This window comes from Ursus maritimus, unplaced genomic scaffold, assembly GCF_017311325.1.
Source record: "Ursus maritimus isolate PB19 unplaced genomic scaffold, ASM1731132v1 scaffold_12, whole genome shotgun sequence".
NCBI classification, from domain to species: domain Eukaryota; kingdom Metazoa; phylum Chordata; class Mammalia; order Carnivora; family Ursidae; genus Ursus; species Ursus maritimus.
The window spans coordinates 56,112,036-56,136,964 of NW_024423564.1; the positions used below are offsets into that span (position 1 = coordinate 56,112,036).

Here is a 24,929-nt window from a genome sequence, read left to right on the forward strand (position 1 = left end):
GCTTAGTTCTACTGAAGTGAGCTTCTGCTCTAAGCTTAAAATGAGATGGTATCTTTCTTGCTGGTCATGCTGTTCTTTTGGAGTACCATCCATTGGTATTTAAACCCATAGCTGTAATCCTGAAAGCATTACATAGTTTTCAAACAACAGTGCTGAGGAAGCTGTTTGAATGGATAGGGTTGATCCAACGTAATTTCAGCATCCAAACTCCTTGGCTTGGAATACCAGGACTTTTGTAACGGAGCTTCTCACTGGGAAGGGCTCACACTGGATGAGCACTCACCATGTGTCAGGAGAATGCATCTGTGCGACCACCCAAGAGACACCAGCATGATCCCCAGTCACAGAAGAGAAGTCTGAGCACAGAGCCGTTAAGTAACTTGCTAATACGTGGAGAAGCTGGGCACTCCAGAGTCCGCCGAGTCTGCTTCACGACTTCGGTCTCCCCACCAGCTGCTGGACCCCTCCAGGGAAAGGACTGAGTCATCAGCACCCTGGTATCCCCCACACCCAGGGCGGGACCTGAGGCCAAGCATGGGCCTATGCCGATGGAATTCGTCTCTACTTTCTTTCTTACGCCATGACATGTTCCCTCACTATACTGAGATCTGTTTCCTCAAGGTCACCACTCTGGACTAAACTTTTTAGAACTCTCTGTACTGGCAGCAACTCCTGATACTTTCCATTGCTTTATATAAACCTCTTCTTCATAACACTCGGCAGTGCCTGATATACACACATGCACACACCCACACACATATATACACACATACAGAGTACACACACATATAAGCATATGCACGCATACACCTGAACACTTGTACACCTACATATGCACACACGCAAACACACAAACAGGCACACTTATGAACATGTGCATGCACACATGTACGCATGCTCAGTACACATGCATTTGTAGATATGGAACAAACACATGTACGTGCCCATAAACATGCGTGTGCACAGATATGCATGCAACACATAAAATAAGCACATATATGTTTATATGGGGCTTTAGGAACTCCCCCAGCAGATAAAAGCTCTAGGAGAATAGGAACTTGTCTTTGTTCACCACTATATCCAACATACCTATAAATGATACCTGACACATAACGGGAAGATATCACATATGTGTTAAATAAAGGAAACAATCTTTGAATTTCTCATGCCCACTGCTATCATTCATCCTGTGAATCTGTTGAGATCGCATCAATCATAGCTAAATATACACAGTACTGCCACGCATTGTTCTAAGTGCTTTGTCAATATCAGCTCATTTACTCCTGAAACAACTCTGTGAGGTAGGGACTATTATTATTTCCATTCCATAGATGGGGAAAGTGAGGCACGGCATGTCAGGTGGCTTCCCAAGGTCACACAGACAGCAAGTGGCACCAAGATTTGAATCAGTCATGTGTTCTTAACTACTATGCTGGGTTTCCTCCAGATCTTTCATTTGCATTGTCTTCAGAAGCCAAATTCTTTTTCTTTTTCTTTCTTTCTTTCTTTCTTTCTTTCTTTCTTTCTTTCTTTCTTTCTTTCTTTCTTTCTTCCTTCCTTCCTTCCTTCCTTCCTTCCTTCCTTCCTTCCTTCCCTTTTCTTTCTTTCTTTCTTTCTTTCTTTCTTTCTTTCTTCCTTCCTTCCTTCCTTCCTTCCTTCCTTCCTTCCCTCCCTCCCTCCCCCCCTCCCTCCCTTCCTTCCTTCTTAGATTTATCTATTTATTTTAGAAACAAAGAGCAAGCATGAGCAGTAGGGACAGAAGGACAGGGAGAGAGAATCTCAGCAGACTCCACACTGAACATGGAGCCCAATCCAGGGCTCGATCTCAAGACCCTGAGATCATGACCTGAGCCAAAACCAAGAGTCAGACGCTTAACCAACTGCGCCACCCAGGTGCCCCTTCAGAAACCAAATTTTTACATCAGAGTCACAGTCCAGAGTATGATAAAGACTAGGGTTATGGAAAGCTGGGGTGTGGGCCATGCTCTTGAATAATGCAACTGGAGACTACTGCAATTTTTCTGTTTTTTAAGAAGTTTCCTTCTTAGTTTTTCCAGACACCTACACTGGCTGTAGGGTGCCATGAAGCAATCCTAAAGATCCCCAGTGTGGGGAAATCAAAAATTATTTCTCTTTGCTCTTTATACTGACTTCTACAAATGCATGGCCAAGAGAACACTGGAATGAGGAAAGTAACCAGGCCTGTGGACTGATGATAAGGAAGCAAGCAGCAGCTCAGATGGGAGGCTGCCACCGAGGGGTGCTAACTGGAGATGCGCGTTTTCCCACCAACAGCTGCTGGTGTGCAAGCCCTAAAGTAAACACTGGTGCTCAGAAATGTTATATGGATGTGAAGCGCCATGTGTTCAGTTCCTGTGCCATGAAAAATAGTGGCCCTCTGGGGTAAGCCTACTCTTGTCACCAGTGACGCAAGTGCAGTATTAGATGCTGGGCCCTCAAACAAACACTTTTCTAGCAGTCTTCTACCTAAGAACTTAGAATGGGAAGTCCTCCTAACAGGTGGCTGGCAGTAGCAGAACCTGGGGCTGGGCTCTTGCGTGTGTTGTTTTTCTTCCCAAGCTCAGCAAAGGAAAACAGCAACTCATCTTTTCAGTCATCTATTAATACATGAGAGAACAAACAGAAACTTCTGACAACCAGATAAAGTCCTGGAGCTAATGAGTTGGTAGAGATTTGCTTACAATCGGGGACTCTGGGCATAGGCACTCTTGTTGGGTCCAGACATTCTGCTCCATTTACTAGGCAGCACTTGCTCCCTTGTTTGATGCCAAGGCTGCACCAAAGCCAATGTGAAGTCACAGGAAGAAATCCCCGGACCAGGGTCTGAGGTTCAGATTCAACCCTTCCTGATCCTGTAACCTTAGGCAAATCCCTTCACTTCCAGGGTGACCATTTGCTCAATGATTAAAGGAGGCAAAAATGCCAGCTGGTGGTTTCAAAATGGCAAGTTACCCTAGAGATGAGTTTAATTTTGACATTAATCAACAAAGTTAACAAAATTAATATCCTCTTTAATATTACTGATCTCCCCAGGATGCAGTCAAAAAATGGCAAGGCTGGTCTAGTGAGCCTGGTCTTAGTCCCCACGACTGACAGAGTCCTGGAAACCTGTGCCGCTTTAAGTATTCATTATTAACTCACTTCCCCATTCCGGGCCTCAACTTTCTCAACCACAGAATGGATCTAGAAACACAGCTGCCTGGCAGAGTGTTAAACAGAAGCTCTACCTTTTGTTACAGATACCTAGTCGGTGTAAGTACAGGCGACCATAAGGAAGCCAGGGTGGGTAGGAGGAAGCTCATAGGCCCCCAAGTCAGAAAGCCTTGGACCTAGAACCCAGCTCCATCATTTATTAAAATGCCCCTTGAGCAAGTGATTGCACTTTGATCTCCTTATGCTAAAACCAGAAAACAGTGGTAGCTCACAGGGCGGCGGGAGCCGATGGTGCTATTAAAGCGGCGAGCCCAACACTTGGCACAGAGTAGGTGTTTATTAAGTGGTAGGTGAAATAAAAATAACTACTTTGAGCTCTCACAAGGAACCTGAATCCAGGTGTTTTTATTATTACCAGCTTTTGACGGAGACTTACTGCAGGTTGTGAGAGCCAAACAAAGCAGCCTGTTCATACGCGGCTGAGAACCGCGGGCTTACTTATTTAATAGCCCCCATCATACTGACTGCGGCATTAAGTGGGACGGAATGTGTAAAATGGAATAATATCTACACACATGCGCCACAATACACATGCACGTGTGGATGCACACACACACAAGCACGCGTGTACACATGTGATGCATACACAATCGTCTATGTATGTACGCACACATACATGCACACAAACCGTGTGAACACACCCATTCTCCTCCTGGTCTAGTAAAAGCCCCCACGACACGTGGAACCCTTCTCTTTTCCTAATTTGGAGACAGTGCGGCCTAACGGGAAGAGGCGCCGGCAGATGAACGAGGCGGCCAGTTCCTAACTTCAACTCTGACAGGAACTTGCCGGGCTAACCTTGGACGACTCACTGGTTTTCTGGGCCTCGGCTTTCTCATCTGCAAACTGAAGATTCTGAGATAGAATATCTCTGAGTAACCTTTCAGTTCGAAGCCTACGATCACTCAGGATCCACAGGAGAGGGTGTAGCACACTGAAGACCTTACCGTTTCTCAGCAAGGGCACGGGGGGGGGGGGGACAGGGAGAGCTGGCCGTGGCCCCAGGCCCCGCAGTGTCCTCCCCACTTTCTGACCACAGATGAAAAGACTGGTGTCGTCCCCCCCCCCCAAGAAACCCAGCACTCCAAGAGAGCCTCGGGGCCTGGGGACAGGAAACCCAAAGCTCTCCCTCCCCTTGTCTCCCCTCCGCCCCTCACCATGGCTCCTGCAGCTGCTAAGGTCCCAGGCAGCGGTGGTTCTCATTAACCCCAACCTCAACTTAAAACAATAAGCTCAGAACTCACGTTACCAAATTCCTCCTCCCCCCTCTGATTCACATCCAGGAACTCCCGGAGCTGCCCCCGCTCTATCCGCTCAGGCACTGATTCCACTGTTCTCCTTCCCGACTCCCCAGCACAGCTTCATGTGCTCTTCTTTTCCCTCCATTTCTTACAGACTGCCTGCCTCTCCGGACCCACCTTCCCCTTCCCATTGGCTCCGTTCGCTCCTGCCTAGCTCCTGGCCTGAGCCCGGGCCTGGCTCCCCCGCACAGCTCTGGTTTGGTCTGATCGGTCAGCTTGGCAGCTGCCCATCACCACTGCTGCTGACCCCGGGTGCCCAGTGCCAACTCGTCCTGCAGGCTGTCCCCTCTGGGCACCCAGGTCCCACCTGGAGTTCCGGCTCGGAACCCATGGTGGGGGGGGGGGGCAGGCAGGGCCTAGGAATCTATGGGTTTTTAAAGGCTCCCCCAACTCTGATTTAGCCATCTTTGTTTTTGATCTTTCAAACTCCTCTCACGGTTATGTTAATCGATTCAGTGGTTTACTGAGGACAGACTCTGCGGGTTCTACACTGGATGATGGGCATTCAAAGTGAGCATGATTTGAGCGAACACTGAAATAGAGACAAAATGTGGCAGACGGGGAGGGATTCATTTTTTCTAAGAGCGGGCTCAACTTTGCTGGAAGTAACGTTTAGACTGAGTGCTGACACCTGAGTAGGACTGTCCAGGTGACAAGGAGAGGTCACCCCGAACAGAGCAAACAGCAGGAGGATAAAAGGCAAGGGGGCGGAAGGTGTGAGATGTGCAGACAGAGGAGGATGGGAGATCTGGTGCGGCCTGCCTCTCAGCAAGACAGACGGGGGAGGAATCCTCTTGTCCCCACCGCTCTTGCTCCCACTTTTGTCTTCTTACCTCCCAGCTGTTTTCGCCAAAGAGTTAACTGCACAAAATACATGTTAACAAAGTACTCATCTATTAGCAAAACTCTTACTTGGGGCTGCTTTTTGGCTTCCACAGAAATAAACTGGTGCAGAGAAATACTATCCATGAGAGTGTTTGGGTCTATAGCAGGCCTCTCGTCCTTAGCCCTACTGACGTTAAAGGCTGGGTCATTTTTTGCTGTGGGCCCGTGCTGAGTGCTGTAGGATGGCTGGCAGCATCCCTGGCCTCTACCCACCACACGCCAGTCCTGTGGGGACTGGGGGTGGGGTTAAAATCAGCCCCAGCTGAGAACCGCTGGTCTAGAGAAACAGAAGGTGAGCTTTGGAGCCAAACAAAAGCTCAGATCTTGCCATGACACGAATTACGTGATTACAGAAGTGGTCTGCTTCTGGCCTTCAATTTCTTCATGTAGGAGAGGGGAAATAACGTCTCCGGAGTAGGATTCTGAGGCGGGACAAGAGATAAAGCAGGTAAAGGGTCAGGCAGAGCACTTGGCACAGGGGGCACGGAAGAACGGTCATAATCGGAGAGGTGCCAATAAGAGTCGTGGTTCTAATGCTTGTTTTTATTAATGATGGTGACGTTGTCATTGCTGGTTGATTATTAAGAATAAAGCCTAACTGAAGCTAAAAAGTGAGTAAATAAGTTCTGCTTTACCAAGAAGCCATAACAGGGCAAAAAATATTGTGCTTACATCACCAGACACCACATCCTCTAGGTACCCTTTTATAATTCTTCAAGTCCCAATGTAGGGCATATTCTATGTTTTTCTGAAGCTCTCCACACTTGGTACATATGACTGTCATTGTTTATTGAATGTTTATCTTCTCTACTAGACCAGAAATTCTCAGAAGTCCAATTCTCTCTCATAGTCACCTGACACTCCCATCAACTAGTAGTTGGTCATCAATAGATATTTATTGAAATCCTTTTCTTACTTGCTAAAATGATATTTTTAAGGATCGAATTCAAGAGTAGACTGGATCCCACTTTAATACATATGCCATTCCATACAGCACAGTAATTAGAATGTGCACTCTGAACCAGACGGCGTGGATTTCAATGACTTACCACTTACTAACTGTGTAGCTTTGGGCGAGTCAGTCAGTCTTGGTGAGCCTCACTGTTTCATGTGATAAATGGGAACAAGATAACAGGATGTATAAAGTTGAGTTGAGAATCAGCACTGCTTCTAGACCACGGATCATGGCAAGATAGAGAGCTGACAAGTTTTACTGCTCACTGGAATAAACTATGTTTTGCTAGAGGAGGGCATGCACCAGAAGCTCTTTTTATCAAACTGGTTAAACCAATTCATCTGCTATTGAGAAAAAATAAGAACCAAGGAAAGAAAGGGAGGGAAGGAGAGAGGGAGGAATTCAAATATCCTCATTTTGGTTTGAATCTGCAATTCAGGTGAACAATTTATGCTAATTCAACACCTGGTAAAGAATCCAGTATCTGGAAGCAAAGAGCAATGCTAAACCTAGGCACAAAGTTTGCTCTTAGCCTACACCTGCTAACACGATGGGACACAAAGGACACCAATTTCCAGACATCCAGCAGTGGATCAGGGAGTACCCAAATCCAACTCTTTTGCTTCGTGCAGAACTGAGCCAGGTACACCTAGTGTGTAGGGACAACTGCCTCTGTAATGAGAGGTTACTCTCTCTCTCTCTCTCTCTCTCTCTCTCTCGGTTGTAGCATCCGTCCCTCATAGAGGGGATGCACGCACTCCTTTCATTCACTCAGTAACTACACACACATGGGTTATGGGTCCTCCCCGTGTAAAGCCCTGTGCAGGCTGCCAGGATAGGATGAAATGACATAGTCCTTTCTCTCAAAGAGCTTACAACTAGTAAACGAGACCAAGATGCACACGCAAGACTGGGTGACATGCACAGTAAAAGGGAGGCAAAAGGAACAGAGGAAGGACGGCTTAAGTCAGCTCGAGGGAGTCAGGGAAGGCTCCCAGAGGAAGTGGCACCAGAGTCAAGATTTGAGGGATAATCAGGAGTTTGATAAACTTAGAACAACCAAGAGAAGGGAGCCCGAGACAGAGATCGGGTTGTTATTGCCTTTCAGGACAGCCGGGGTGCTGGAGCCAAGAACAGACCTGGAACAAAGTTAATACTATTTTTATAAGCTAGAAAAATATCAGAGGCAGGAGCCCTGGCCAGAACCACCCCCACAAAGAGCAAACAAAGCTACTCCTATCTTCTGGCTGTCTGCTGGAGAACTTACTAACCAGCACCTTAAGAACAAAATGTTCTTTAATCTTTGATTTTTATTCCCACAAAGTCCTTCCTCCTCTTTTTCCAGAACTGGAAAAAAGCATGGGTTCAATTTTACTTGCCTCTTTGATCTTGACCATCCTGTCCCAGGCTCCCTCGAGAATGAGAGCCCAGGGAGATTTCGCCAAAGCAAAGTGCTGACCCCTCCTACCTCGTCAGAATGTAGGGTCCAAGGTAGGACACTCTAGGTCAGCACTTGAAGGGGCCACAACTGTCGAGGCCTGTTTGTGGGAGGCTTGCATGGCCTCCAGTTCTGACCTCCAAAGCTGGATTCTTAACCTGACATTCAGCGATTTCTTAGCATGGAGTTCATCTACCCATTTCTTGAGACTGCCTCTGCCCTCCACCTATACAGAATCTAAAGCAGTGAATCCTGCATCCTGTTCCCAAGTGCCAGGCACAGAGAATTAGGGCACATTCGGGGAAGGCAGACAGAGTCCAGAAGCCCGAGGTTCTTGTCCAACTGCCTATCCAAAAAGAAGACGGTTCTCCTAGTACACTTCTTACTACAATAGTAACTCAGAGAACTTCTAATGTAAAAGCTCTTACTTTGCGTCAGGCATTGTGGTTCCAGAGTGAGAAAACCAGAGATGCCTCGTAATAATGTGCCTACTATGTGCCAGCTGCTACACAGCTGCTTTACCTACTCACATCATCAGCTCTCTTAACAACCCTGTGTGTGGGGGGCGGGGGCACTGCTCACTATTATTGCCGAAGAGGAAACACAGGAGTGAAGAGGTAGAATATGTGGCCCAAGGTCCACAGGTAGGGAAAGAACTGACATCCAGATCGTCAGACTCCATGTTTAGAGCCCTTATTATAACATAATAACACCAGTTGTCTCCAACCGGTATTATGAAGCAACGAACATGCAGGCCAGGAAAGAACCACCAGAATAGTCTCTCCAGAAGGAGTGGGGCTTTGTCTGCTCTGTTCACTGCCATTACCCCCAGTGCCTAGACCGGTAACTGGCAGGTTTGCAAGCAGTCAGTATACATCTTTAGTGACTATGCGTCTGGATGGTGGTGGATGATCTTTCCAAGACCCTTGGGGCTGCGGAGGGCACAGGCAGGGTGAGAAGTGAGAGGAAGCCTCTGTTCCAGGCCTCCCCTCTTTCCCAGACACCCTAATCCTGAATTGGCTGAAAGAGGAGAGGGGGAAGTATCAGAAAGTATACAAAGGATAAAACCTAGTCAAAATTATGACCTTGACTGTCTTGCAGCTGCTGGAGAAGCCCCTTCCCGTGCTTTCTCTGACACCACCAGCCCCTTGCTCGGCCCTTAAAGAATCCAAGGCCCTAATTCTTCCTTTCCACGTAAAGAACTTACTTGTGGAAAATACAAGGGAAACTCACTAACTGAAGAGCATTGAAAGGAACAAAGAGCCTCAGCCAAAGCTTCGAGGGGTAAAATTCCTGTCACTGAACATCTCTGACTTAGGAAAAGAGGGGAGGGGGGTCTTGTAATAGCCTGGATTCCTCCCAGTACAGTTCAACCCACCCTTTCTGAGTATGTACACATAGCAGGTGCCGTTTAGGGCACAGCAAGTGCTGGGCAGAAGTGAAAAAGGCTGCTCTGGTTCGAGGTCTGGGAAACTGACAAGGGACCAGGAGCCCCCGCAGGTGCAGCCCATCTTTCAGCGCACCGGGGTCCAAGCCCAGTGCTCGGCACCTGGGAAGGGTAGATGGGTGAAACAAAGTGAAAAAGCAAGAGCACTGAAAAAGCATGATGGAAAGATTCTCTGGCCTCAAACGTGGTACAGGATGTCAGGATTACGAGGGGACAGGAAAACTCCCTCTCTATCTAGACCACAAGTTCTTTCTGTGCCTGCTCTCTGAAACCAAAATCATGCCATTCTAATCAAAAGCACACACTGCTCACATTGAAAAGGGAGAGAAACACCCTTGCCTATAACTCAGTATTATCTACCATTCCATCGACCCACATGTGCTACTGGCTGTTCACAACTTCTCAGGCATTGTGTTAGATCCTGAACACATAAAGATGAACAAGACAGTCACATCTGTAGACTGATGAGCACTACCCTGCCCCGGAAGTTTCCGTGGACTACACAGAAGAATCAGACACTGCTTATTATCCTGTTGCTTAAGGAAACATGAACTTCCACTCTCTAGGTCAAGGCCATTTCACCTTATTCTTGCCTTAATGTGACTGTATTCATTTAATGAATTTACCAAACACCCATAGGAACCTGATCCAGGACTCAGCACAGGTGAGACAAGAATAATAATAATATAATGCCCTTGAGGAGCTCACAGTCCATTAAAAAAGTCAAGCAGATAAATCAGTAATTACAACCCAATGTGATCATTTCTCCACTAGGAGTAGGTAAAAGTGTTGAAAGAAGTACAACTTAGAGATTTGTACAATAAATCTGAGTCTTCCATGGAAGGCTATGCAGAGAACAAAGCGTCTGCTATGAATCTTAAAGTTAGAGTAGAAGTTAGCCAGTGGGAGAAGTAGAGGACCAATCAGTCAATCTGGGAAGAGAAATACACATGTGTTTACACAAACTGAGTTCAAGTCAATATAAGTATTTGAACACCTCTAGCCTCTGATATGAAGTATGGAATAGAACACATTTCAAAGTTTCTTTGACTATGATCCATAGTAAAAAATTCATTTTCATCATGGGCCAATGTGCACATGCATTACACATAAAATATAAACATAAGATCCATAAAAACAGTGTTTACCCTTACTATGTGACATGTACTCTGATGTTTTCTACTCTAATCAAACCTATTCTGAAAATGCAATGGTCATGACCAACTACATTGATCTCATGAAGTCTTAACCATAATTAAAAAAACAACAACAACATTGCTTGAAATAAAGGCTAGGGGAAAAATACAGCTATAGTGGAAGTGAGAGATATTGAGAATCTGAACCCCCCCCCCCCCGCCAAAAAGAAAAGAAAAGAAAAGAAAAGAAAGAGAAAGAGAAAGAGAAAGAAAGAAAGAAAAAGAAAGAAAGAAGAAAAGAAAAAAGAAAGAAAGAAAAGAAAAAACAGCAATAAGGATGTAGAGGAGGAGAGAGTCATCACACTCTACTGTAACCCTTGTCTCATTGTCTGCCTTCCTATTAAAATTTGTGGAAGAGACACTTTGGTTTGGTTTGATATTCACTGCCCCCAAGCACCACGTCTAAGACACAGTTAAGTGTTCAACAGGTCTTTGAAATAATGAATACATTTGAATGCCAGATGTGAGAGTTATTTAGGAGATGAAATCAAGACTACACCCAAGTAACTGGATATAGGATAGAAGCCAAAATTATGAAAATAGATCAATTAGACTGGTAAGGGTTTTAGAGTACCTTTAGAAAAAACCGTACATGTAAGTATACCACTACCATACATGCTAATGGAAGTTAAATTTTCAGTAAACCAAAGAACCATCTGGATATTGATTCAGATCATTTTTCCCCCTGTTATTCTGTATGGAGAAATTAATTAAATTATAAATAAAGTCTACATTTGATAATAAGTTCTATAATTCTATCAAAATGCCTAACTGTAAAAGGTCTTTTCATTCCGATATCTTTAATCACCAGCCCTTGATCCCTGCTTTAAAAACAGGAAAGGAGTGTGTTTGGTTCTGAAGAATATTCCACTTGAAACTGGTGTCGCTCACGGATGCGGAGTGAGTGGTTACCTAGGCCTCCCGCGTGGGCATCAATAAGTGAAGCTGCCACCGCAATTCCAGCAGGAAGGCCAAGGTCCTTCGCTGCCTCTGGTGTGAGCCCATTTCCAAGAGAAGCTCCAGGAGGCAGCATTTGGTTTCCTGGGTAGACAGGAGGAAAAACAAATACCTGTCAGTTTGAAAAACACAAAAGCAAACACAGGCTTTTCTTAGGAGAACCTCTCTGCTCCCTCCCCTCTCTTCTGCCTTTTCTCAACATCATGAAGATAAAAACCATGCACCCACAAACAGTCCTTTTGCTCATTTGGTGACTTGGGTGAATGTCCTTGGTTCCTATGGGTCATGCTCTGTGGCACTTTACAAAATCAAGAGCTCTAAGGCCCCTTTCAAATTGGAGAAAGATTCCATTCACGGGAAATTCCAAAAGATAAACACAGTGGCCTCTTAAAGACTGGTTAAAACGGTTAAACTGTTCCAAACGGGCTTCCTAACACAGCAGCAGCTCTACCAGCATACCTTACACACACATACACGTCTATACCCGGTCCCTGATTAACATTTATTCCTAAGGAAGTTGAGAACATTTACTTATGTAGTTGTTTCCTATCAGAGGATAAGGGAGGGAATTATTTTGTTCCAATAAAAAATGTCTTGAAAGTTTTTCTCCGTTGGAAAAGAGAGCCCAGTCTAAACCTTGCAAACTTTACAAGGCTGCTACTTGCACAACCACAGAATACAATCTGAATGGTGTTCTTTGGAGTTGTGCAATGCCGCGACCCTGATATTTCAAGTGACCTTGAATTCCTGCAGTCACTCAGGCCTTCAGTTAAGAATTTATTGATTGTCTTGCTTTGTGTGGGCGCTGTGGTGCTGTAAACGGCAGTCCTTGCCCCCAGTCTAGTTAGGGAGATGAGATCAGGACACAGAGAGCCATCTAAGTCAGAATAGAATGAAGAAATCCATCTGTTCTCAGGTGTTTAGCAGAGGCTGAGTCCTCCCCTTCCCCTGCCAAGATATGTATATTAAGTATTTCTGAATTGCAAGGGGCGGGGTGGACCCATACATATGCTAATACCCCTCTGAGCTCCAAGATTCCAAGATTCTGAACGTGGGGTCAGCAGTTTTGCTTGGTGCTAAGATGCCTACCACTTGTTAATTGCTCCATGGAGCTCCAGGGGTAGGCTGAGGTGTTTCAGGACTTCTGGGGGTGAGGGTGGGGGTTGAAGGATGCAGAAGGTGAGTGGCTCACCAACCTCCTCTAATTAGAAACAAAAAAACCTCCACAATACCATTTTTATCCATTTTAGGTAATGAGCTTCTTCTATAATTAAATTTGAAAAAAGTCTAGCTAAGAAAAGCAAGCAGAAGACCGAAACCCCTGCAATGCATTCCAGAGCTTCACTGTCCAGTATGGGACCACTCGGCACGTGCAGACGGAGAACTTGAAATGTGGCTGGAATAACTTAAGGACCTAAATTTTTCACTTAATTTCATTTTAATTCATTTCAATTTAAAAACTGATACACAATTCAGTTACTGAAAAACTTTTAAGTACTTTTGAAAGCACTCTGGTGTGCAAATTTACTTTTTCAATGTGAACTGAAGAAACCTAAATATTTACAATGAAAATTTAGTGTCTGAATTGGGATGCACTAAGTGGCAAATACACATTAGATGTCAAAGAGTTTGTATGGAAAAAATGAATGTAAAATATCTCATTAATAACTTTTACATCAAATACACGTTGAAATGTTTTGGATATTTTAGGTTATGTAAGATAAATTGACATTAATTTCACCTATTGCTTTTTATTTTAATGTGGCTACTGAAAAGTTTGAAATTATGTATGTGGCTCATATTGTATTTCTATAGGCTAGCCCTGGTCTAGAAGATAAAGTCAAGATGCTCCAAAGATGGGGTGGAAAGCAAGGAGAACTTCTCAAGTGCTTTGAATGCCCAAGCCAGCAGAAGAGAGCAGTGCTCTTTGCTGGGGACAATCTGTCTCCAGAGACATACGATCTCGAGTATGTCACTACATCTACTATGTAGTGCATTAAGAGGCAATGTTTGCCTTTACTGAGCACTTCCGTGCGAGGGACTGTGCTATGATGCATTTTCTCAGTTCGTTGCCACTAACCCCATGTGAAGGATACTATTACTGTCCCCATTACATGGATGGGGAAAGCCAGTTTATACAGGGAAGGTAAATTCCCCACAGTCATACAGCATAAGTGCTGGAGCACAGGCCATGGACTCCACTCTGATGGACACAGACCTGTGCTCTTATTCATTAAATTATGTATTAGTGTACATATTTAAAAAAAAATTAAGTGAATGAAGAAAACAAGTGAAGTACTTTTACTTTTTTAAAGATTTTTAATTTAGAGAGCACGAGCACATGCGGGTAGGGGGAAGGGCAGAGGGCGAGAGAGCAGCATCTCAAGCAGACTTCCCATGGGTGGGGCTCGATTCCAAGACTCGGATATTAGGACCCCAGCCAAAATCAAGAGTCTGGATGCTCAACTGACTGGACCACGCAGGTGCCCCAAAAGAAGTACTTTTAGAACAAACATTATGTATGTTTAAAAAGTAGCACTGTTGGGAAACCATGCTCACTACCTTCAGATTTTTTTTAAAGGGTTAATTTTCACAGGAAGGTAAAAATGTTTCATCTTCATCCCCGAGCTTCACAAACATAAAGGGTATAATTTTCATTAAAAAGAGATTCCGGACAGAATGAGGATTAGCAAGATGGGTGCTCGGGCGAGCCTCCTGGGCAGTCAGTAGTGTAGAAAGGCTTCTGGAGGACCACAGGTGGATTTCTCAGCTCAGCCAGCATCTCGAGCAAAGGCCAAGAAACATGGGAGACTGCTCAACGGGCTGCATTAGGGCCATGAGCTGGCAGTGGAAGGGGCAGATAAGGCTGGAGATGGAAGTGGGGACAGGGCATGCACTGCCATCCAGACGGAGGTGTCTGAACTCCATCACGAAGACCACTGCGAGCCTCTGGAGAAGCACGAAAGCCAGGGCGCGAGGTGGTTGGGTCTGTGCACCTTTACAGATCTCTCCGGGAGCACTTGCAGCAGAAGACAGAGAGGAGGTCGGGAGAACACTTGTGAAGCGATTTCGGTAAGAGAACAGGTGAGGACCTCCACAAGGTATGGGCAAGAGAGTTGCAGAAACAGGCCACAGGAGAGCTCTCGTGAAGCAGTCAGTGACAGATCAGGGCAGTCGCCGGGATACGGGGAGTATGAGAGACAGGGAGACGCCACTGCCTGCATCCCCATTAAGGACAGACTTGCGGCCCAGGAAAGGGAGTAAAATCAGCAGACAGCTGCCAGCTCCTTTGGGCCACTGTGCCGAGGTGACCCCTTTCCCAGGGCAGCCACACCTGATGACTTAGCAAACTGGGAGCAGAAGAACTCTGATGGGCACCACTCACTCCAGAGCTCTCTGCTGGGCTGGCCAAGGGGCGTGGGACCGTATTACAGCTCTAATCCTCCCTCCGCCCAATCCTCCTCTCTCCCCCTTCCTATCACAGATGGCAACCCCTAATAACCACCTTGTACCCCCAAATCTGTCTCTGCATCTGCTGCCAGAGAACCAACTTGGGGCAGTCAGCCAGGCCTTCTCCTCAGGCCAGTGGTCCAGAAATGAAAATAAACGCACACATCCTCCTGTGACCTGGAACCACACAGCCTTTAGCAATAGTCTCTCTGGGCCAAAAGCAGGAAGATGCTTTGTTTATTTCGAGACCAAAAAGAAACGGCTTGGCATAAGAGAAGATGAGAGAAAAGGCAGGAATCTCTGAGAAATCACCCCGTCAGATCATGCTTTATCAGCCAGGGGCACATCTGGGGGACCAAAGGAGCTGTCAGAAGCAAGCTTTAGTGTGCCTTGACAACTTTTCTGGAAATAATCCTCCTTTCGGCTCTTCCTTGACCATAAAATCAAGTTAATCACAGCATCCATTTTCCCAGACTTAATCAAGGCCTCACAGCCTCAGCACTGGCTGTCTCTCCTAGCCTTTGTTCAACCATTCATCCACGCATCTTAACAAACATTTCAAAAACAGTGGTGGACCCTGCTTATTTCTGCCCACCTGTGGCAACACTGAGGTGCTAGGGTGTAAGTGAAAGAGGCTCACGTGGTGGTCTGGGCAACCCAAGGTTCTCGGCCTCTCATCAAGGGCTCGGCAGGTGGAATGTACGTGGTGTTCCTAGAGCACAGAGGAGGGACAGTGGGTTGGTCCAGGGGAGTGCAGGAAATCCAGATGAAGGTGACATGTGAGCCTAGTCTGGTAAGACAGGTGGCGGATAGCTGGTTTCAGAGCTAGAATGCTCAGGGGAGATGGATGCCATTAGAGCAAAAAGCTGTTCGCTGCAGGGAGCCCCGAGGGGCACAGAGTGAGGCATTCAGCATGTTGGCAGAAGGGGCACCAGGGAAGAGCAGAGAAGTGTGGGCCTCCAGCAGGGCAAGGAGCCCCAACTAAGGCAATGAGGCCCTGCCAGACAACAGCTTTGAGCAATAAGATTTGTTTTCTGAGACAATAAACCTGCAGTGGAGAAAGGCTAGAATAGGAAACAGTTTTTATCTGTAAAACTATCAAGCCAACTGAAACGCAGGCTGCAAAACATTACGCAGAGTCTGACTTCATTTTAAGAACAACAACAAAGAGGGTAGATGGACTATTTGTAAAAATACATTCCTGGGGGGAAAATAATAGAAAATTGTTTCTGGATGAAGAAATTATTACTATTTTTTTTCTTTTTACCAACCTATACTTTCTAAAACTCTTTTACCTTAAACACACATTTCTTGTGTAAACTTTCTAAAGGTGTTTCCCCCCATAAATCAGGGTAAATAAATTAGGGCGCATGTGTCCAGAAACATCCTACACAGCCACTAAAATGAATGAGGAAGAATTAAGGTATGAACTTGGAAAGAAGTTCAAGACAAATTTGGTGAAACCGTCAAGATACAGAATAGTGTTCGGATCCCACTGGTGTGTGTGATCCCATTTGTGAATTTTCTTAAAGTAGACAAAAATGCAAGCATGTCTACTTCCGAAGAGTCCTAAAAAGTATGCAGAATATTGTTACAGCAGGGATGGGGGCCCAGGGTAGGGCACTTTTCCCCATGACTAGTGCTTCCTCTCTACCATTATAGACTTTACATTTCTTTTGTGATCAAAACAAAATAGCTTAAGTTAAAATAAAAGCAAAATGAACTTAAGGAGTATCCTGGGCACTTCTTCCAAACCCTCCCCCTCAGCCTAAAGGCAGGAGAGGTCCAAGGCCAGGTTACTTCTTTTCTTGATTGGGCTGGCTTCTGTCCTTATCAACACACTCTCACGGTGGGATAGAAAAAAGTAATCGCTCTGAGGGTTTGTGGGCTCGTGTCCACTGAATTCCTATTCAGACGGGCAGATGCAGTGCGAGCGGTCAAAAGCTGGAGCCTACAATTATCTGGTGGTTGAAGTCCTTCTTCACAGGCGGGGGCTACTATTACACCAAATCTTTCCCTACCAGTTTTTCAATTATCTATGACTAATGAGCACTTCGGGAGCAGTTTCAGACACACACATAATCCTCTTTCCTGACGTCAGCAGCAGAAATTAATGACTGTGTGGATTGCTGGGAGACAGAAAATGCATTATAATGGTCAACAGAACTGTTACCCTCTCCAGGAAGAGGGAGATGGGGGAGGGGTATTGTATTAACTGGAAGGTTCAGTGTTCTTTTGTATCCCTACAAACAGAAGACGAAACCCAGGGGAAAAGTTGGCTCACGTCCTTGGAGATGTCAGAGAGAGAGGTTTGGGCACAGGTGGCATGTGACCCTGGCTCCTCTGCACTTGGCACCGGGGCAGTGGTCCCTGCTCAGTTTTGCCAAGGTCAACAGGCCAACCAGACTGGCTGGGACGGTGCTCTCACCTGGCCCTGCCAGCAGTCGAGGCTCTCTGAGAGCTTCGGGACTGAAGCCACTTCCAATCTGGTTTAGGAGTGGGGGAACGGAAACAGGACTGTACTCTTGTACTCCCCAGTGATAGGCTGGAGTTATCGTAAGAGCACATGGTAGTGTATGTAAAGCTGTTGCATGCAGGCGTCCTTTGGGCTGGGGTTTTTACAGGTGCTTACGACCTGGTCTGACTCTGGCTGAGCTCCAAACTTAGGTGAAGCATGAACGCTCACCAAACAAGACGTACTAGCATCATGTGCATATGGCAGCCAGTAGACTGGTTATGGATTTTTTAAACGAACAGATAGTATCAGAGGCTTGACCCAGACCCAGCACCTAAATCCCTCTGTAGAGATCTCTGTTTGGGCGGGTTAGATCAGGGAGCCTTCTGGAACCACAACCGATACAAGACTGAAGGACATTCCGGTAATTCTTGCTTCTGAATAGGAGTCACACACATCCAGAACTACTCACTCAAGCAGAGAAACTCACAAAAAACTCAAACCTGACATGCTCTGCCATCTGGTGAAAGACAACTTCTGAAATTTGTTCATTGCCCTTCATCTGTGTCCTAGAAAGGACCTCATTTTAACTAGGAATTAAACTCCACTTTAAATTACTGACTAAATGTAAAACTTTCTGATGATACCCTCATCATTCATTATTTGCTACGGAAGTGTTTACTGAGTACCTACTATGTGCCAGACATTGATGTGATGCAGAAAATGTGTTAGGGAACAAGACAGAGAAGTTCCCCACCCTCACAGGGCCTGCTTTCAGTAGACACAGCATTCTCATCCAATTCCTCTTCTGAACTATATCTTGTAAATATTTTATCTTGTAAGCTCTTCTGTGGTGTGGACTGTCATTTATAAATCTTTATATCTCTGGCCTTATATTCTCACCTACAGTTGGTATTTAATAAACATATCACATATTTTAAATTAAATTTTGAATGACCCTTACACTACGTTTTGTTTTCTCCCCATGATTCTCTCTTCCTCTCTCTCCTGCTAAACACAGAATTACTCAAAGATGATTTTATTTATCACTGCATTCAGGTCCCCTCCCCCCAGGACACAGCAGTGTCTAGAACAGGAGTTCTTGGTAATATCCATTCAACTGAATTTATAGCTTTCTTTTAAAAAGAGAAGACCACAGACACAGATCAATCAACCTAGACAAAAATATTACACACACACATGAACGTGAGTATCAGCTAGGAGGGCAAAGAGAAGAGGAACGTGTTTCCTAACATAATCCTACCAGTAACACATCCTCATCTCTCAAACTCAGAGACAATGTAAGGTATCAAGACCTATGAGTACGCCTAGAAAATGGGGATGAGTGGGCCCACGTGTCTCACTAAGCACCCAGATGCTACTATGCTGAGACATTGTGGATATCACCATCTAGTGGAATAGAGGCTCTCAAATTCTCCTTGCCTGGTCAAGTCTGATTCAAGAAGTGGATGGTGGTGAACCTACAGGTGAAAAGCCGCAGGTCTCATTGCTACGTGGGTCTGAGGAAGGCAGGATGGCCACCAGGCCAAGGTGTTTGGACTTGTTCTGACAGGCACCTCCTAACTATTATATAGGTCAGTGAGCCAAGGAGTGATGCACACACTTGTATTTTAGGAAAATAAATATCACAATAATGATAGTGCCTGTTGATCAAAACGTACAGGCTTTCTGGTCATGTGTTTGGCATTTTTCAGTTGCTCTCACCTTTCATGCTAGTAACAGACCTATGACGCTGATATTAGAATCACTGTCTTGCGGCTCTAGAAAGAAAAACACAGAAAGATATTTAATTTGTCCAGTCACCTATCTGATGAGGGGCACCGTCAGGCTTTCAATCCAGGATTCCCAGATTCCAAAGTCAAGGATCTCCCCACTAGATCACGCAGATTAGAAAGGTCTGATACTAGAGGCAGGAAGAATAATCTCAAATGTTTGTTGAGTCATGAACAGAAAAGGAAGGCAGTTTCATTTGCAGAGGCTCCCCTGCGGAGTCCAGGAACAAACCCCCAAGAGCCATGAAATCCCGGCTTGCTCAAATCTTCTAGCTCCTTCCTTTACTCCCTTAGGCAGGTTCCAAGAACTGGACTTTGAATGGCCCATCACAACCACTGACCTCAGAGTGCTCCTTCTGCAGTACAGAAGACCGAAGCCAGAGAGGGAGGTGGCTTCTCTGGGGCCACCCTGCTGTGGTGGCAGAGTCTAGATGGAAGCCCGGGGCCCCACTTTTCCACATGCCCTGCTGTGGCAACACTAGCCTATATCCACCCCGAGCTCGTGCAAGAAGCTCACCCAAGGGGCGCCTGGGTGGTGCAGCCGTTAAGCATCTGCCTTCGGCTCAGGGCGTGATCCCGGCGTTCTGGGATCGAGCCCCACATCAGGCTCCAATGCTGGGAGCCTGCTTCTTCCTCTCCCACTCCCCCTGCTTGTGTTCCCTCTCTCGCTGGCTGTCTCTGTCAAATAAATAAATAAAATCTTTAAAAAAAAAAAAAAAAAGCAGCTCACCGAAGCCAGGACTCTAAGTCACAAGGCAAACAAGAGGGTTGGCAAAAATCCAGTGGATTCCAGCGGTGTAGGCTGCCGATTCTCGACTATTCAGAGCACACAGGGCAGGCTTTTCAGCTTGAAATCATCCACTTTGACACCCACAGTGACCTAATTCTCTAGATAATTGCTGATGCCCTATTTTGCTCTCACCTAGCCTAAGGCCACCTCCAAAAGCCTTTCCTGGGTAGATCATAATTAATCACTTTTTTCCTCTACAACCCCACAGCATGTTTCTTGGAATTACATCATTCTGTTCTACATAATGACTTTTCTCCTTGTGCTTCGTTCTTCCGTGTTAGATTATAACCACCTTGAGGGTATCGCTCTTTTCACAGGTGTATTTGTAGGAGGCATGCAGTTTAGCGGTTCTGGTTAGGAGGTGGGCAGCCTTGCGATGGTGGGCAAACGATTTAATTTCTTGGATACTGTTTCTTTATGGTAAAGAAGGTTACAATAACGCTATTATATTATGTGAGAGTCAAGCAAGGTAATACAAATAAAGCACTTTAGGATGCTGTCATGTGGCAAATGCTCAATTAATAGGAGATATTATGATGGTTACAACAACACTGTATTCCTGGTCTATCTGATAGTGCCTGGCACAGATTGGTTACTCAGTTCATTCTGGCTGAGTCTATAAAGCTTGAGCAGAGATCCTTGATGTTACAGCATGTGGAGATATATTCTTTTGGGGTCATGAGAGCAAACCACAAAACTGTGAAAGCTGTTAAAATATTCACAGTGATGGAACTCAGTTTTCCAGCACAAAAAGTGTCTCCCTGTAGTCATGTCTCCATGGCATGTCTCCAGAGTGAAATGTCTTAAAAGTGCAGAAGGTGTTCTCTTTGGAGTTATTTTAAGGACTAAATGCTTGTTTCGCAAGGAAAAATTATCATTTTGTCAGCAGAAGTCTTGACTGTTAAGATGACCAATGCTTTCAAGACCTAGGCAAACAGTTTGGCCATAGATAGTTCTACTTTGAGAGAAAGACAAATTTGGGAAATAAAAATATTTTAGCTATCATTGTGCTGAAGATATTACTGGGTTTAAAGCAGTAGCCTTCACAGTTTGGGTTGGTTTTGTCTCTTCAGAATCTACTAAAGAAGTCACATAAAGAAAAACGGGACTCACACAGGCACCTCCATTTTTTCTTTAGTCCCAAAGATTAATTAAAAACAAACATTAGAGGGGCACCTGGGTGGCTCATTTGGTTAAGTGTCCGACTCTTGACTTCGGCTCAGGTCATGATCTCAGGGTGGTGGGATCTAGCCCCGCTTAGGGCTCTGCGCTCAGTGGCGAGTCTGCTTGAGATTCTCTCTCTCCCTCTCCTTCTGCCCCTCCCCTCTGCTTGTGCGCGTGCGCTCTCTCTCTCTCTCATAAATAAACTATCTTTAAAACAACAACAACAACAACAACAACAAAACCCAAACATTAGAATCAGGATCATTTAAGAGAATGTTTTATCACTAAAAAGATAGGAAGGAGATGATCTCAAAATAAAGAACGTTTTTAAAAAATTAAATACAATTTCCTTTCATGACCTAATTTTCTCATCTATCACACACCCCTTTGTCAGGGGCCATGTTGGGTCTCGAAGTCTAGACTACTGTTTGCAAACTGCTAGTTTACAGAATGCTAACAACCTCCTAACAAGGGGTGAATCTACAGGATACCGAACCGCAAGCTCTCGTGTGGAAAAAGTCAGTGGGTCCGGTGTTCACCACACAACGCCAAACATCTGGTGATTTGAAGACATCTGGGGCTTTTTTATCATGTAGACCAAACATGATTCAGGTAATTGACCAAATTTTTCACTTCCCAACCAGATGTCTTACTTTCATATAAATGAAGCCAATCTTGTACTTTCATGTGCAAATAAGCTAGACGTAAATTCACCCCCGGAGGGCAGAATTAATTGCTTATTCTCAATGAATACTAAATTACATATTATTTCTTTTTTTTTTCCCACAATTCTACCTTTGAAAAAGGTTTTCCACTCTTGCTTCAAAAAGCATATATTTCATCTTAGAAACATTCTGTCTTTTAAAATGTTTGCTCCTCTTTGTGTGTTTTACAGCAAGGCAGTGTGCTATAATGAAAAGAGTGTGGTCTTAGGAGTCAGGATGGATTGGGTTCTCATTCTGGGCACACCCCCCACCCCCAAGCTTTTAAGGGCCTTGGAAAAAGTTAAACTCTCGGAGTTCAGTTTGTTTTGCAGTTATAAATCATTAAACCCATCTATAAGGGACACCATGAAGATTTGAGACCATCCGTTCATCCCTGTGATTCGCATCAGGCACTCATTCTATGTGCCTGTCACTGAGAGACAACAGAGAGCCACCATGTTGTCCTCTGGGAGCTTTGTCAAGACACAGGCAGGTGCTCCAAAGGGCGTGCTAGAAAAGTCATGCTTCGTATGCTGCATGGCAACATACTGTCCAACAAAGGCAAGGCTTTTCTTCAGGATTTTTAATAAAAGTATGAGCAACTTCAGTGGATAATTTTTAAAGGGAGTATCAAATTTATAAAAAGGAAGGACCTGTCTGAAACCTTTCCTCTTCTTGTACTGCTTTCAAGGACAGACTGGGATTTGCTCTCATCATATTTGTTTAAAGAATTCATGTGGTTATCAATGACCCTCCACCTTCTATGCCGTTGTCCTGACAACCAACCATTTACTAGACAGAATATGGAAAGCAGACGACAATGTATCTCTTCAGTCTGGTTTAGTAGGTAAAACTCAACAGTACAGAGACAATACTCAAAAGACCAGGGTCTTTGTGCATGAGATCCTTCAAGGGGAAATAAATAGGTAGATATGAACTTACACAAAGGAGACAGCACTGCATAGAGAGCTCATCCGGGGGAGGAGAGGCTGCCATGTGGACCCCACTTCTAGTTTAACAGCCCTTGTGGTTTGGTAGCCAGGCTACAATAAACACAGCACAGAAAGACAAAGGGCTAAGTTTGTTGTTGCTATTGTGTTCATCCTGAGATGTTAGATTCTTCTATCACCAAAGCCCAGAAATATCTCCAATATATGAAGAAATGAAATGCAGCTATGGTTTTTAAATTTTCTTCCAGGACCAGAATTTTTTTTTCCCCCAAAAGGAATCTTTCAGAGAACCCTAGCCTATAAATCTGATCTAGTTCAAGGAGAGAAGAAAATGTTCAAGAGCCATGTGCCCTAGCGCTGACACCTCAGGGACCTCGAGATATAAGGGGCTGAGGAACAGAGGTTTGAATCTAGAACTTAATCTACGGTAGAGACTGCCAATCTGGAGACATGAGAGAGGAGAGGAATGGGAGGCTGGAGCTCTAATACTAAACCCCTCCTCTTAGGCTTTCCTGTAATGCAGGAGCTGAAGAAGTGGAAAGTGTCCACTATTTAATCACAGAGACAATGACCTCACCCTGGGTGAAAGAGGATGCTGGCACTGCAGCATCCAAGGAAAGGAGTGGAATTTGCCAGGTTGGCATTTAGCCAAAATGTCAGAGTAAAATCCCTGAAGCCCTCACCCACACTGCCATAGGAATCCAGCTGGAGAAGATTCCAAAAATGATGCTCTCACTTAATGTCATGTAGATGTCCAACTATGTCATCCGGTGTGTATGTTGTGCACTGTGGGAGGCGCATGCAGACTGTGGGGAAAGTGCTCCAGTGGTAAGAAGATGGAAGCTTCAAGCTTTGTCAATGAAATAAAACCGGATTTCTCCAGTTTTTAAGTTTCTCATTCTTTGGACATAAGACCCGCGAGAATGAAGCACCGTAGGCAAATGAAAAAGGAAGGCTGGCCCAAAGCCCAGAAGTGTCCCCAGTCATCAAATCCTTTCACAGTGGACACAGGGGCCGCTTCCAGAGAGAGCACTGAGGGCGGAGGGAGGGAGATCCAAGCTCCAACAGGCTTCAGTACATGAAGCTGAGAGGAGAGACGGACAAACTGTGCAGGACTCCACCCTCTGACGCTGTGTCCAGGGAAAGACTTTGGGATTGCACAGCCTCTGGAGGTGATCAAGGGTACACATCCACGGAAAGGGGCATCTGAGAGGCCAGTCCACTGGGCCCTCGTCTGTATGATCAGAATTGATTTTTTTTTAAATAAAAATCGAGATCATGAAGCTATTACTCACTGTGGTTTTCCTTCAGTTTACAAAGACAATACAACTTCATTACAGACAATTCAAACAGTACAAAAAGACAGGAGAAAAGACCCTCCCCTTAATTTTCCTCCTCCCAGAGATAACTACCACTGAAAAGTTAGAAACTATCAGAGACCAGCATTCCAAAATATGAAGATACACACATATTTAATTGTAAATAAAAGGGATAAGTATGCGATTTTATATTCTGCCCTCTGAACTCAATAGTATGCCATAGACATCTTTATTTACCAATGAGTATAGCACTTTCTTCTTGAAAATATATCATATTCTATAATTTGAATGTACCATATTATTTAACCAATCACTTAGTACTAGACATTTAGTATGTCTCTGTCAAATTAAAAACACATCCAGACTTAGTAAGAAGAGGCTTAGTAAGGATTACTATAAGGAGGTAAAGGGGTTTTGCAGTTGGGGAGGGGAATTATCGTAATACGGAGAATGTTGTGACCACAAGATCTGCAAGTGTCTCAAGAGTTAGACAAAACGGGTCTTTCTTTTACACAGTGGAATAAACGAGGCGAGAAAGAATGTAAGGAAATGGGGTAAAAGAGTGGTGTGACTGGAAAGTTGATCAGAGAGTGTTTTACTCTGAGGCCGGTATATTTTGAGGGAGGGATTTGTGATAGTTTTATGTATTACCTTATCTGGAAGTTTGGATCTGTAAGCCGCAATTTTGCCCCAGATATTTTGTCAAACATTATTCTGGGTGTTTCTGTAAGGGTGTTTTAAAGGAGATTAACATTTAAATCAATAGATTGAGTAAAGAAGATTGCTCTCTGAAATGTGGGTGGGCCTCACCTAATCAGTTGAAAGACCGAGTAGAACAGAAAGGTTGACACCTCTCCCCAGTCTGGGTCTCCTCAGTAAGAGAAAATGCTT

At 44.9% G+C, this 24,929-nt stretch overlaps 1 protein-coding gene across 13 annotated transcripts in view; it reads right to left on the reverse strand.

The window, feature by feature from the left end:
- Positions 1-24,929, reverse strand: part of FGGY (FGGY carbohydrate kinase domain containing) — a 503,109-nt gene that overhangs the window by 301,148 nt on the left and 177,032 nt on the right. For 12 of the 13 annotated variants that reach the window (XM_040627236.1, XM_040627231.1, XM_040627230.1 and 9 more), the window contains one exon: positions 11,369-11,497. The exons of the other annotated variant lie outside the window; for it this stretch is intronic. In XM_040627236.1, coding sequence (XP_040483170.1) covers positions 11,369-11,497 — 129 coding nt within the window. The remainder of the gene's footprint in view (positions 1-11,368; positions 11,498-24,929) is intronic. 13 annotated transcript variants of the gene reach the window in all.